At 41.0% G+C, this 14,933-nt stretch overlaps 1 protein-coding gene across 1 annotated transcript; it reads right to left on the reverse strand.

The window, feature by feature from the left end:
* Positions 1–1,905: 1,905 nt before the first annotated feature.
* Positions 1,906–14,430, reverse strand: LOC127558207 (uncharacterized). Its single transcript, XM_051991434.1, has 5 exons — positions 13,540–14,430; positions 4,126–4,341; positions 3,793–3,939; positions 3,035–3,160; positions 1,906–2,387 (listed from the first exon to the last, which is right to left on the reverse strand). Exons 1-5 carry the CDS (start codon positions 13,661–13,663, stop codon positions 2,182–2,184), a joined length of 819 nt encoding a protein of 272 aa, XP_051847394.1. The 5' UTR covers positions 13,664–14,430; the 3' UTR covers positions 1,906–2,181.
* Between the last annotated feature and the right edge of the window lie 503 nt (positions 14,431–14,933).

A 14,933-nucleotide genomic window follows, 5' to 3' on the forward strand; every position in this document is an offset into this window, starting at 1 on the left:
CCTCCCTCTACCTCCTTTTCTCACATCTGAGTCTCCTGTTGTTCTCCCTCTTTCCATTCTCATTCTTCCATTTTTTCCTGGACCTATTCTGGCCTTTCTACCTCCCCTCCCTTCTCTATTTCTCTTTTTTCTCTCTTTTCCCTTTCATCTAACTTTTCTTGCTCCTTGTTCTGTTTCTCTTTCTCTCATGTCCTTCTTCCATCTTTTCCCCTTCTCCCCCTTCCATTTTTTTAAATCTCTTGTCCCTTTTCTCTCCACTTCTACTATCTTCTCTTTGTGGCTTTTCATTATCTTTTCTCCATTTTTACCTTTTCTCATCTCTTGCCTAGTTCTCATAAGACCTGGCTGGGCTGGCCGACCTCACAGGAAGAGAATGGCAAATCATTGCCGGTGAAAACTAGCTTCATCCGGTCTTGTTTCAACTAATGCCTCCTGAATGTCACTAGTTTGGCTATCTGAAGCCATGACACGGTGCTACATTTGGTCTTTCCAGTCAGGTTCAATAGGTTCATTCGGTCTCTCTGACCCTGCAATATTCAGAACCTGCCCCGGGCATCATCTGCCGGGCTTCAGGCTGGGATAGTATGACCAGTCCCAATAGGATCGACACCTGACTTCCTGTTGAGCAGGGGGCTACAGCAGAATAGTTGGGTCCCTAAGGAGCAAAGAACTAGAGAAATGAGGATGGCTGGATTATTGAAGGAAACATTAATTGGGGAGTCAATGAGAGCTCTTGAAATTTCAGATGACAGGATCAGAGAAATCAGAGTCCTTACTAAGGGAAGGAAGGAATGGGGATTGGCCACTTGGGTCTCTGGGGTAGAGCTGGGAAAGCCCCAGGGAGAGAGGAAGGGTCTTGGATGTGCCTAAGTACAGGAATACTTTGTATTCCTAAGTACAAAATAGGAATATTTAGGGTCCTGTGTTCCCCGGGGCTGTTGGAGAGCTAAAGGATTATCTCCAATATGGTTCTGGACCTGACTTTTCCTTCTTTCCCCAGAAACCCTCCCCACTGAGCTGAATTATATTGATTGGGAAATCCTCCCCAACCAAATCTGATGTTCACCCCTAGAACATGACCCGGTACAATGCTGTGTGCCGGAAACGTAGCTGGGAGACAGGATGTATACCTAGTGAGTTTTCTCCAAAGCCTGGGAGTTGTATGGTTCTTTGCGACAGGTGACCTCAGAGCTGACAGAGAATCCTGACCATCTCTCAGTCCTTCCCTGTGAGCCTCTCCCCTTAGATCCAAGGACCTCATTTTTTGATTCGGTCAATGAGAGGGCTTGATCGCGGGCTCTTCAAGATTTCTTCCCAACTGCAAGTGTAAGGATCAGTAGCCTTCCTTTTCAATCCCCAATAACTCAGGCAGAAGTGGAGATCGAGACTGAGACATAAAGGCAGGTACAGGAACACGAATACAGAGGCGATGATAAAGAGAGACTGAGAGAGGGAAGGAGGGAGAAAGGAAAAGGGACGGTGAAAGCAAGGAGGAGACAGACAGACAAAGCAGAAGAAACAGCAACAGCGATAACCAGAGACAGAGACTGAGACGGGGAGACAAAGACAGGGACAGAGATACAAAGTAGAGAGAGACAGAAAGACAGAGACGGAGAGACAAGGACAGAGACAGAATTTGAGACAGATACAAAAACACACAGACACAGAGGCAGAGACAAAGACATACAGAGAAACAGAGACAGACACAGTGTCTGAGAGATACAAGAGGCAGAGACAGTGACAGAGACAGAGAGATGGAGACTAAAACAGAGATAGAAAGACAATAAGAGAAATAGACAGAGACTGGGACAGAGACACAAAGAGAAACAGAGAGATAGAGACTGAGACAGAGACAGACGGAGACAGAGGCGGGGGCCCCAGATCACTAGATTGTAGACGGAGCTGTCAGGGTCCTGAGAGCGCATTTATTCACATCCCGCTCCCTCTACTCCCTTTTTACAGCTAAAGCCCCCGAGGTCCCCACATTTAAGCGACCATTCTGCGGGCAATGGGTCCGGGCAGGCCGATTTTCCCGCTCCGCCCGTTCGCCCTTCTCTCGCTCCGCCCCCCGCCCCACCTGCCCCCAGCCCCAGGACACGGGACGGAAAGGCCTCGGACACGGAGAGGGGCCGGCGGGCCGGGTTTATTGGGAGAGGGGCCGAGCGAGTGCAGAGGGGCGGGCTACTCCGAGGCGTGGGACGCCAGCTGGAAGGTGGTCCGGCGCCTCCCCACGCGGAGGGTTTTCCTAGCGCCACGAAACTGGGGAGAGCGGATCTGCGGCAGCGGCGGGAACACGGACGGCGAGCGCTCGTGGAAGCCCGAGAGGGTCGAGACGGACGAGACGGACACGTCGAAGGTTTGCCGGTAGTTGATCAGGCAGAGGATGCCTGGAGCGAAGAGGGCGGAGATGCAGCTGGTCAGGCCGGAAGGGAGGCGAGAAGAGGAGGAAGGAAAGCCCGAAGGGCGGGGTGGAGAGGGGCGGCCCATCCTCTCCAGCTCCCTCTTCTCTTTTCCTTCCTCTCTCTCCGCCCCCGCCCTGGTATACTTCTCACCTGTGCTCCCAGCTCCTTTTCTGTCCTTCTCTCCCCTGCATCCCCTCCCTTTCTTCTCCCACCCGCGTCCCTTCCTTCTCCCACCCGCATCCTTTCCCTTTCTTCTCCCACCCGCGTCCCCCCCTTTCTTCTCCCACCCGCGTCCCCCCCTTTCTTCTCCCACCCGCGTCCCTTCCCTTTCTTCTCCCACCCGCGTCCCTTCCTTCTCCCACCCGCATCCTTTCCCTTTCTTCTCCCACCCACATCCCTTCCCTTTCTTCTCCCACCCACATCCTCTCTCTTACTTCTCCCACCTGCATCCCCTTCCCTTTTTCTCTCACCTCTGTCTCCTCTTCCCCCCCCCTTTCTTCTCCCAGTCCTCTGTTTTCTCTTTACAGCTCTCGTCATCCCTTTCCTCTCCTCCCACTCCTCGCCCCCCCAACCCCTCTCGGCTCTCATCTGTCTTCTCTCCCTTTCCTCTATCCCCTCTCTTTCCCGCTTACCTGAGAGGAACTGCAAAACGGAGCTACACCAGCACAAATAGTAAGGGACAACGAAGGTGACCTTGATCGGGGAGAGGAAACGGCATTCGAGGGTGAAGAGCAGCATACTAAGGAAAATCAGGACCCCTGTGCTCCGGTGGGGCCAGAGACACAGAGGCCTTGAGAGGCTCAGAGTATTTTCTTACTCCCGTTGCGCCACCGCCTGCCCTCGGAGCTACACTAAAATGGACTGACCTCCTCCTCCAGAGACTGAGCTACCTCGAGAGACCCCAACAAGAGGACGGAAAGCTCTGAGAGACAGAATAGGAGATATTAAGAGATGGAGGGAGCAGAGGGCCAGAGAAAGAGGGGAGAACCCTGTAACACCCCGGGAGGGAGACCCAAAGTTGGAGGCAGAGAGGGGTGCAGCCAACCAAACTGATATCCCAAAGGGTCTTCAGGTGGAGATGGAAGGACCCGGGACATAGAGACAGGAGCACACAGAGAACGAGAAAGAGGGACCCCCGAAAATAGACAGACCGGGGTGAAGTAGAATGTGAGACAGGGACTCTAAGACAGGAGCTGAGGTAGGACTGAGACCCACTGCCAAGGAGAGATGGGCCAGAAAGAGGCTCCATGGTTTCCCCTTTCCAATTGAGGCTTCCTCCATCCAAGTGTCATTAAGGCTCCTTTCTTAGATAATTCCCTATTCCCACCCTGGCCCAAATCCATCTCCTCCCTTCTTCTGCACCTCAGGCCTGACCCCAGGTCCATCCTACCAGTAGTAAAGTTGAGGATACTAAAGACCAAATCACAGCGAACGATTCTTCGGAAGATGGGCCGGAAAGAGAAGCCCATGAAGAGGAGGCAGAAGATCTCGGAGCCCAGGGCGAGCATCATGAAGCCCATTCCCAGGTGTTTATTCACTGGAGAGAAGAAGTGATGTTGGTAGAGCCATTGGTCAGTTTCCTCCCAGACCCTTCCTCAGTGTAGGGATAGGGATGAGACTGGGATGGACTTAGGTATAGGGAAGATGGAGGTTAGGAATTGTGCGGAATCCTGGCCTCTGTCTTCCCATGATAGCCCCACCTGCCGGACGCTCTCATCCGTACCTGTAACCTTGCCTAGATCTGGGCAGGAGTGATACTGACAGTTGGTCCAGTAGCCCAGGGCTTCTTTGTAATTTTCTGTCACTTCAATGTCAGCCAGCCTTCCATCAAACAAAGAAAGCAGCAAAAGAAATGCTAAAATACTGATGGAGAGAGCCCAGGCCCTTAAGACGAATCGATTTTCATTCCAGATGGAGGCAGGTAATCGAGACAGAATTTCTGGGGGGAGAGCAGGGTACAAAGGAGATTTATGTTCATTATGTGAAGTCCCAAGCCATTCATCCCCCAATCCCTTCTCCTAGTCCCCAAACTCATCCCCAATCCTATGCCTTTTCTTGATACTTTTTCTATTCTCCTGCCCAAACTTTATTTTTATTTGTGTCTTCATCCAAGCTCACTCCACACACACACACACACACACACACATATATATGTATATGTATGTCTTTTCTCTCATTTTATCACCCCCAGTCCCACCCCACAGCCCACATCATCTCCTCTCATACTTAAATGTATTTTCCTGACTCCTGATTCCAGAAAATAACATTATGCTTAGGAAGTACATAACACTTGAGCTGAGTTCTTGGGTACCTCCCCGCTCCAACTCCATTTCCATGGGTGTGCCTTTGTTTAGACCATCCCAGGAGACTAGAAGAGAATCTCTTTTCTATCACCAGAGATGAGCCTTTTTTCTCTTTTGTTCAATCTCAGCTCATTTGCCACTTCTGGGAAGCCTTGAACTTCTCTTCCCTATGTGGAAAGGGGATTTTTCCTTCCTCATATGTTTCCCCATAATATCTTCCCTGGTTCTCCTTTATCTTTTATAATTTTCTCATATGTCAGAAGAATAATTAGTTTGTATGTCTGTAAGAGGCCCTGTTTCGTATTTTCCTTTGTATTCCCCCATCACCTATATAAAGCATAAAGCATGGACTTGCCAATCCTAGGTGAATTAAATTCAACTTAGCAGAATTCTGGGTCTGTCATCGGATCATCTAGTCTGTTCTCATTTGCACATAGGAAAATGGAACACCACAAAAATGAAATCATTTACTCAAGTTCACATGAGTAGAAGGTGGCTAGATTCTCCAAATCCAGATCCAGTCTACTTTCTACTAGATCACATTATGAGGGAATTGAGCAAATAGTTAATTGTGTAATTTAAATGAACTCCATGACTCCATCTGGTGATTCAGTTCTGGAGCTAGTTTAGTTCCCTTTCTATTCCAGTTTCTGTCCTGTGAGAAAATTGTATTCAAATGGGAATATTGGGAAAAAAAAAAAAAAAACTTTCTTACTTTGTTTGAACCTAGCCCTGAATAGCTGGGAAGCTGGAGCACCCCTAGCTGCTACTTAGATCCTTAACTAAGACATAGGTCATGCTGACCAAAAACCCAGTCAGACACAAAGATCGATGCAAGGAGTTTTCTCACAATTGTAGATCTCAAGCTATTTCTATGTCTTATCTAAAAACTGACCTGTACCGATCAATCAGTTATTGTTTCCATGTTCCTTTGTTTACAGACATTTGGAGGGGAGGGAGAAGGGGGACACCTCCTTTTCTGATTTTAGGGAATTGCATCTGTTCACTCTCCCTCTCCCAACTGGGAAATTGTCTAATTTTTCCTCCAGTTAGAAATCAGAATTTCTACCTAATTATATTATATTACATTGTATCGTATCATCTCATCTCATAGCATATATTATATTTTATGTTATATAATTATAATTTTTACTAATTTGGTTGTAATGTATACATACATTATTCATGTAAATGTACAACTAATATTGTATTATTGTTTGCTTTTAATTAATTGATCTTGTTTTATTGTTTTTAATATATAAAAATCTGTCTCGCCCTATATTCAGGGGGAATAAGATTGAGGAAGGGGTCTGCTCCTGGTTTCTTGGGTAATTTGGCATGCATCGCTTAATACATCATTATTTTTTAGAAGATTGAGCCTTTATTTTTTTCAGACATTTCATCTTTTACCTGCCAAAATTGTCTTTCCAGAAGAAAGAAGCTAAAATAATCCTTGGATGAGCACTGGAATCAGTGTAGATAGTGTACAAATTGTGGAGGAGGATTGGACTGGTAGGCTATGAAGCCTGAAGTTAATTTTATGGATATTATGGAGCCAGTAAAGGATTTTGAGCTTGAGATGAGATGCAAGATGAAATAGAAAAGGCCTGATTGTAGGAAATGAAGGGGAAGTAGGAATCAGGAAAGGATTTCAACTAATCAACCTTTTTCTAATTCCTACTTTGTGCAAGTAAGTTACTAGGAGTACAAAGATGATTAAGGACAAACTCTGTCCTTGATATTTAAAACTAATGTTCTATTATGCTAATTGGATATGTATAGAAAAATAATATGACACAATGAGGAAAAAGCAGGAATGAAAGGGGCCTGGCATTATATATTAAAGACTAAGAGAGAGGATTCTTAAAAGATTGCAGAGTAGGTTAGAAAATTTCAAGTGCTCCATTTTCTCCCTGCCCGGTAAAATATAATTGTGCCTTGGAGTGAGCATTGACAGGTAAAAAATAAATAAGATTTAGGGCAGAACAGGGGTCTTCCTAGAACAAGCAGAGAAGCCCCAAAGAAAGACAAAAGACAAAAATTTGGTCCTTGTGAAGTGTAAACATTTACAGGCTGGCTACTGAAACAGCAAGCAGACAACTCTGGAGCTTGTGGGGTTCAGAGGCAGCCTTAGCTTGAACCACGGAACTTTCACAGACCCACCAGACAATGTGGGGAGTCGAGGGGTCTGAGTCCGGGAAGATTGAAGGAACCTTTAATGATAAAAAGTCACAGGTCCAGCTACACCGCCCTCCTTTATCCTTCCCTTGTACTCCCCCTGCCAACCCTCTTCCCTGGTGTGTATAGAATCGGTGAACCAGGAAGCTACTGATGGTGGGAACTTGAAGGATGAAGGAATTCTTGATTTGGGGTTCCAGGCTAAAGAGGACAACTGAAATGAAGCCAGAGTCATATGATTAGCAGTGGTATTGTTAGGCCGAAGGGAAAGCATGATTTGATAGCCCTTTGGGCTCTACAGAATGATTCCACTCACAGTGTATTCATGTCTCATTTTCCCCACCTTCCAACATTTGTCATTGTTCTTTTCTAGCCCATTAGCCAATCTAATAGGTATGAGGTAGTATCTCAGGATTGTAAATTTGCATTTCTCCAATAGTGAGTTGGGATTTTTTTTGTTTTTTTGATATACCTATAAATAGCTTGATTACTTCATTTGAAAACTATTCATATCTTTTGCTCACTTATCAATTAGGGAATGGTTCTTATTTATGGCTCTTATTTTCTTTATAATTTGACTCAGTCTCTAAACATCTGAGAAATGCATTCATCAGAGAAATTTGCTTCAAGATTCTTTTCTCAATTATTGTTACTAACAGTATCCCCCATCTCCATTTATTCTATTTTTCTCTGTTTTCACCATGTCCTTCCTCAAAAATGTTTTGCTTCGGACCACCTCCTCTTCCAATATTGCCCTTCCTTCTATCACCCTCCCACTTCCCATTTCTCTTTTCCCTCCTACTTTTCTGCAGGGTAAGATAGATTTCTATACCCATGTTGAATGTGTATGTTATCTCCTCTTTGAGCCAATTCTGATGAGAATCAAGTTTACACAGTCTTTTCTTCTCCACTATAAAAGGTTTTTTTTTTTTTTTTGCCTCTTTTATAGCTGATAATTTACACCATTCCACCTCTTCTTCTCCCTTTTTCTCAGTACATTCCTTTCTCACCCCCTAATTTTTAAAAAAGATATTATCCTTCATATTCAACTTATACCTAGGTCCTCTGTCTACATATAGTCCTGCTATAACTGCTAAACTAATGAGAGTTCTTATGAATTACAAGTATCATCCTCCCATGTATGAATGTAAACAAGATTAACTTTATTAAGTCCCTTGTAATTATCCCCTTATACTTCTCCTAACACCTATATATGAAAATCAAATTTTCTATTTAGCTTTGGTCTTTTTGTCATGAAGATTTTAAAGTCCTTTGCTTTATTGAAATTTTGCTGGGTAGATGATTCTTGATTGTGATCCTGTCTCTATTGATCTCTGAAATATCCTATTTCATGCCCTCTCATCTTTTGATGTAGTAACTGCTAAATCTTGTATTATCCAGATTGTGATTCCACTATACTTGAATTGTTTCTTTCTGGATGCTTGCAATATTTTCTCCTTGACCTGTGATTTCCAGAATTTGACTATAATATTGCTGGGAGTTTTCATCTTTGGATCTCTTTCAGGTGGTGATGGGGTGGATCCTTTCAATTTCTATTTGACCCTCTAATTCTAGAATATCAGGACAGTTTTCCTTGATAATTTCTTGAAGGATGATGTTTAGGCTCTTTTTTGATCATAGCTTTCAGAGTAGACCTATCATTTTAAAATTATCTCTCCTGAATCTATTTTTAAGTCAGTTATTTTTCCAATGAGATATTTCACATTGTTTTCTAGTTTTTCCTCTTTTGGTTTTGCTTGATTGTTTTTTGATTTCTCATTAAATCATTAGCTTCTATTTTCTCAATTATACTTTTTAAGGAATTATTTTCTTTGGTGAGCTTTTGTGTCCCCTTTTCCACTTGCCCAATTTTGCTTTTTAAGGCATTCTTCTCACTAGCTTTTTTGTGCTTCCTTTTGCATCATTCTTATTTTTCTTCCCAATTTCCTCCCACCTTTCTCACTTGACTTTCAGAATCCCTTTTGAGCTCTTCCATGTCTTGAGACCAATTTTTGTTTTTATTGGAGGCTTTGGATGTAGGAGTTTTGAATTTGTTGTCTTTTGAGTGTGTTTGATCTTCCTTGTCATTATAGTAACTTTCTATGATTAAAATCTTTTTCTGTTATTTGTTTATTAATTCTTTATTCAAGTAGGGTTCTGCTTCCAGGATAAAAGATACAATATTCCTAGGATCAGGGGTTTTATATAGCTATTTTCAGAGATCCTTTTATATATGTTTTCTGTTCTTCTAAGATGATGTGATCCAAGAAGTGTTTACTACTCTCTTGGTGTGTGCTTGGTCTGTGAGTGACTACAAGAACTTTTTTCTACCCTGGAACCATGAGAAGTTCCCTCTTCACTCTACCTGAGTCTTGCCTCAATGCTAATAAAGAGACCTCCTTCTGACCAACAGGTTGCTCCCCCTACTTTGGGCTTACTATGTATTTTAACCTCTGAAAGCCACTGCTACTGTTGCTGCCGCCACTGCTGATTCACTGGCTCCCAATGCTGATTTCCTGGTTTCCTGGGCTCTCTCATTCTGGTGAGATAAATCTGCCGACTTTTCAAGTAATCTTTGGTGTCTCTAAGTTTGGAAACCACTGCTACTGATTCATAGACCCCGGTGTTTGCTTCTGATTGTCTGAGGTCAAGGCTATGCTGGAGGAGCCAGGACCATGCTGCTTTCCTACCCTGGTTCAACAGACCTTTCCCACTGATCTTCTAAGTTGTCTTTGGCTGGGAAATTGTTATACTCCATCTTTCTGTGGGTTCTGATGCTCTAAAATTTGTTTTGAGTCATTATTTATAAATAAATGAATTGGGGGAGAATCTGCCTTTACTCTGCCATCTTGGCTCCACCTCTGGAAATCAGTTTGTAATTATGTTATTGTTGAGTTAGTTTTTGTGGTATATTGCTCCAAATTTGGGATTTTCTTGGCAAATATATTGGAATGGTTTACCATTTTCTTCTTCAGCCCAGGGGAATAGGGTGAAGTGACTTTTCCAGAGTCACATGTCTAATAAGCATCTGAGGCTAGATTTGAACTCTGGAAGATGAGTTTACCTGACTTCAGGCCCAGAAACTCTATCCACTAAACCACTAAATTACTAAGCTGCTCATAGTCTTTGACTCAGCAATCCCACTATGGGGCATAGATCCTAAATCATGATAGATGTAGCTTTCATATTATTACTCTCTTTGTTAGCAAAAACAAAACAAAGAAACAAAAACTTGAAGAAAAAGTAGTTGTGCAAGTCTTGGGGAATGGCCAATTAAAGAGTTATTGTTTTAAAAATTTTTAATTAAAATGTATATTTTTATTAATCAATAGAAAACCCACCTTCTCTCCCTCCTACTATGCTCCCCATTGAAAAAAAAACACCCTACTGCTGAAAATATATTCAGTTAAACAAAACAAATTCCTGCAAAATATGTCTCAATATGCTTTGAGTTCATCATCTCTCTTTTCAGGAAATGGATATTTGAGTATGAGCAATAACATTTCTCTATAGTATTTTCTTAATCCTTTTTTATGTCACAGACATTTTTTAGTCAATCAATAAACATTTATTAAGCCCCTTCTGTATGCCAGGAACTGTGCCAAGTGCTGGAGAGATAAAAAAAGACTAAATATAGTCCCTATCTTCAAGGGGCTTTAGTATGGCAAAACCAAAGGATCCCTTCCAGGAACATTGGTTTTAAATACATAAAATAAATTCGTTGAATTACAAAGGAAACCAGTTATGTTGCAATAATTATCTAAAAATAAAAACAAGCTCAGAGACTCCACATTAAAAACTGCTGCTAACAGGAGAACTGTTCGGTTCTGCAAATATGTATTGTATCTAGGATATACTGCAACATATTTAACATATATATGACTGCTTGCCATCTTGGGGGGGGGGTGAAAGGAGGGAGGGGAAAAAACGAAACATAAGTGAGTGCAAGGGATAATGTTGTAAAAAAATTACCCTGGCATGGATTCTGTCGATACAAAGTTATTATTAAATAAAATAAAATTAAAATTAAAAAAAAAAAACTGCTGCTACTCTGGTGAATCAGTGGACTAGATTATATACACATGACCCAATAATCAAAGACTTTCACAATCTAGTGTTTTATAAACCCCCAAAGCTTCAATTTCTGGGATAAGAACTCACTATTTGACAAAAATTGTGAAAAAACTGGAATATGTCAGAAACTTGGCATAGATCTACATCTCATACCCCATACCAAAATAAGGCCCAAATGGATGAATAATATAAGCATAAAGGGTGATACCAAAAGCAAATTAGAAAAGCAAGGGATATTTCACCTGTCAAATCTTTGGAGAAGTTTAGAATTTCTGGCCAAAGAAAACAAGAGAACATTATGAAATGCAAAATAAACAACTTTGATTAAATTAAAAAAGTTTTTGTAGAAACAAAACCAACAAGGCCAAGGTTAGAAGGACAGCAGAAAATTGGAAAGAAATTTTTATAGCTATATATATATACATACATACAGAGAGAGAGAGAGAGAGAGAGAGAGAGAGGGGTCTAAATAAAATTTATAAGAACATGAGTCATTCCCCAATTGATAAATGATCAAAGGATATGAACAATTTTCAGATGAAGAAATTAAAGCCATCTGTAATCATATGAATAAATGTTCTAAATAACTATTGATTAGAGAAATGCAATTTAAAATAACTCTGAGGTACCACTTCACACCTATAGGATTGGCTAAAATGAGTGGAAAAGATAATGATACATGTTGGAGATGTGGGAAAACTGGGACACTAATGCATTATTGGTAAAGTTGTGAAATGATCCAACCATTCTGGAGAGCAATTTGGAACTATACCCAAAGGATTAAAAAACTGCACATATCCTTTGATCCAGCTGTGTCAGTACTGGGTCTATAATCCCAAAGAGATCATAAAAGAGGGAAAAGAACCCATATATACAAAAATGTTTGTAGCAACTCTTTCTGTGGTGGTAAAGAATTAGAAAATGATGCTCATCAATTAGGGAATGGTTGAATAAGGTATGGTATATGAAAGTAATGGAATATTATTGTTCTATTAAAAAAATTATCAAACAGGCTGGTTTTAGAAAAAACTGAAAAGATTCACATTTACATGAACTAAAGCTGAGCAAAACACACAGAACAAAGAAAACACTGTACACAGTAATAGCAAGATTGTGTGATTATCAATTATAACAGACTTGGTTCTTCTCAGTGATTCAATAATCCCAATAAGTTTTGGACAGAAAACATCATCTGCGTTCAGAGAGAGAATTAAGGAGACTAAATATAAATCAATACATGCTATGTTCACTTTTCCTCCTTTTTTTCTATTCTTTCCTCTCTCATGGTTTTTCCCTTTTATTCTGATTTTTCTCTCCCAGCAAGATTCATAAGGAAATACATAAAAAAGAATGTACATATATAACCAAAATAATGTTTTTTACACGTAACTGGGGAAAATAAAAATTTTTAAATAAATAAAGAATTGCTACTTTCTAAGGAGCACTGAAAATGGGAAATAAACAGAAATAGAGGAAGACTTTTTAAACTAATTTAGCATGAGGAAAAGAAGCAGTAAAATTATACATCCAATGACTAAAATAATATAAATAAAGAAAGCATTCAAAGAATAAAGATTCTCAATAGAGGCAATGATCACTATTACTTCAGAAGACTGATTTGGAGAATACCACATTACCTGTCCTTCATGATTGGAGTATTACACAGTTTTGCTTGCCTTTTTTGTCGATTGAGGTAAGAGTAGGGATAGATTGTTTAGATATATTGTGGATAGAATGTCAAGGAAGATAGTGGTACTATTTATAAAAACAGGAATGTAAAAAGGAAGGACAAGACTATTTGGGGGTAAGAAGATTCAGAGAATCTCCGTTTCTTGAGGAATCATAATTCACCTCTACCACCCCTATCATCATCTTTTGAGTTCTCATAGCTTTTGCCCTAATTCTTGCCCTGATCCTCTGAAAATCCTAGCTACCAGCCTTTAACTCCTATCCCTCACCTACCCAATAAACTTCCTACCTCTATCTTTATTCCCTAATCTTCAAACCTTTTGATTTTGTTCCTATTTCCTAAGATTTCATTCTCAACTGCTCACTCTTACATCCCCTTAAGCCCCAAATTAGGAGAGCGAGGGATATTTCACTTATCAAATCTTTGGAGAAGAAAGTAATTTCTGGCCAAAGAAGAACAAGAGAGCATTATGAAATGCAAAATGGACAATTTTGATTAATTAAATGAAAAAGTTTTTGCAGAAACAAAACCAACACAGCCAAGATTAGAAGGGAAGCAGAAAGGTGGGAAAATATTTTTTACAGCCAATGTTTCTGACATATTTAGAAAATTGAGTCACATTTAGAAGAATACAAGTCTAATCTAACCTTCAAATAAGTATCCATCTTTCCCTTGAGTTGTGCAACTGTCTGATTTCTGTCATTCCCTGAGCCCATCATTCTCATTGCAAATAATATTCCCTAAACAATTGCTGGAGATCACATATCCCCTTTGGTCATTTTTAGCCTAAGGTTCACAAAACTCCAGCCCATGCCATGAACCTCTTGTTTCCATTCCCTTCCTTGACAGACTCATCCTCACCTCTCCCTCAACCTCTGAAGCCATTCCATACCTGTGCTTCCCAGTACTTGAGAATCTCCTGTACTTTTCCTAGTCTGCATTGTCGGGGTGCATTTGAAGGGTGTGAAGCTTTCATTCAAGAACTTTTTCTTTCTGGTTGTTTGGGCTTGGTCCATCACTTTAAATCAATTAACCTGGGCAACTGTCATGGAACACCCAGACGTTCTAACCCCCACCCTGCCAGGACAGAATTCTTAGTTCAGAGATCCAAGAGAGAGAAGGACTTAGAAAGACTTGAGCATTAAGAAGAGAGGAAAAGAAATGGAAACTTCCATTGCAGATCCTTAGAGAAAAATGCAGAGAAACCCTTCACAGAGAAGCCTTTAAATCCAACAGTGTAGAGACAGTGAGATGTAGTGGAGAGGAGTTTGACTGATTCACATTCAAATAATGGATCTTTGCTTTGTACCAAGCCAACCAGCCATCCCTTCAGTATACTAAAACTTGAACTATTACAGTTGGTCTGCTTCCTTCTTGCTTGGATGTTCCAGGGGAAAGAGAGATCCAAAGCTGTGAGAGGAGAGGCCATGGACCCTCTCCAACTGACACTGACATATGGCCTAGGAATATGCACCTTGGTTTTTCTGCTTCCACATTGGTTCTTTTATTTTAGTTGAAGGACATTGGAGATGACTATCACCTTATAATATTCAAGAGACTAAACTACCTGAGGTCTTGGAATAGAGTCAGTGACAGCTTTTATAATTCATCCTGAATAAAGGGATAACTTTCGGAATAGACTACTTTTGTAGCTGAGACGTGCACTCTTCTAACAGTAATGCTGAATTTCAATGATACTGGATTTGGCTAATGATGAACTTGGTGAGACCTGTGCTTTATGGAAATTGCCTTTAGTCTGAGCGCACTATCCCTAGGGACTCTGGAACAGGTGAGAGAGAATGTTGGAGTTGGTGGAGGGGATATTTGTACTTTTGCTCTTGCTATGTTTTCAAAATATCTCTTTGAAAAAGCTAAAACAAACAAAACCACATACAAACTATCACATACTAGGTACTGTGCCAAATGCTGGGGATAGACAAGAAAAAAAAGGATGTCCCCCCTTAGATATATTTACAATTTATTAGATACAGATATGTATATGTTTTATATATATAAATTTAAAAAATAATTTGAGACCAGTGAGACCACTAATAATGGGAAGTAGGAAAATCAAAAAATCTTCTGATAGAATCTGTACCCTGGATTGAGCTTTGAAGGAAGGTGGGAATTCACAAAATTGAGAGAAAGAAAGACAAAAAGGAGGCAGAGAAAGTAGGGAAGAGTGGAGAGAGGAGAAGAAAAAAGAAGAAGAAGGAAGGAAAAGAAACAGAAAGAAAGAAAGAGAATGGAAGGAAGGAAGGAAGGAAAGGAAAGAATAAGGAAGGA

Source organism: Antechinus flavipes, chromosome 3, assembly GCF_016432865.1.
Source record: "Antechinus flavipes isolate AdamAnt ecotype Samford, QLD, Australia chromosome 3, AdamAnt_v2, whole genome shotgun sequence".
NCBI classification, from domain to species: domain Eukaryota; kingdom Metazoa; phylum Chordata; class Mammalia; order Dasyuromorphia; family Dasyuridae; genus Antechinus; species Antechinus flavipes.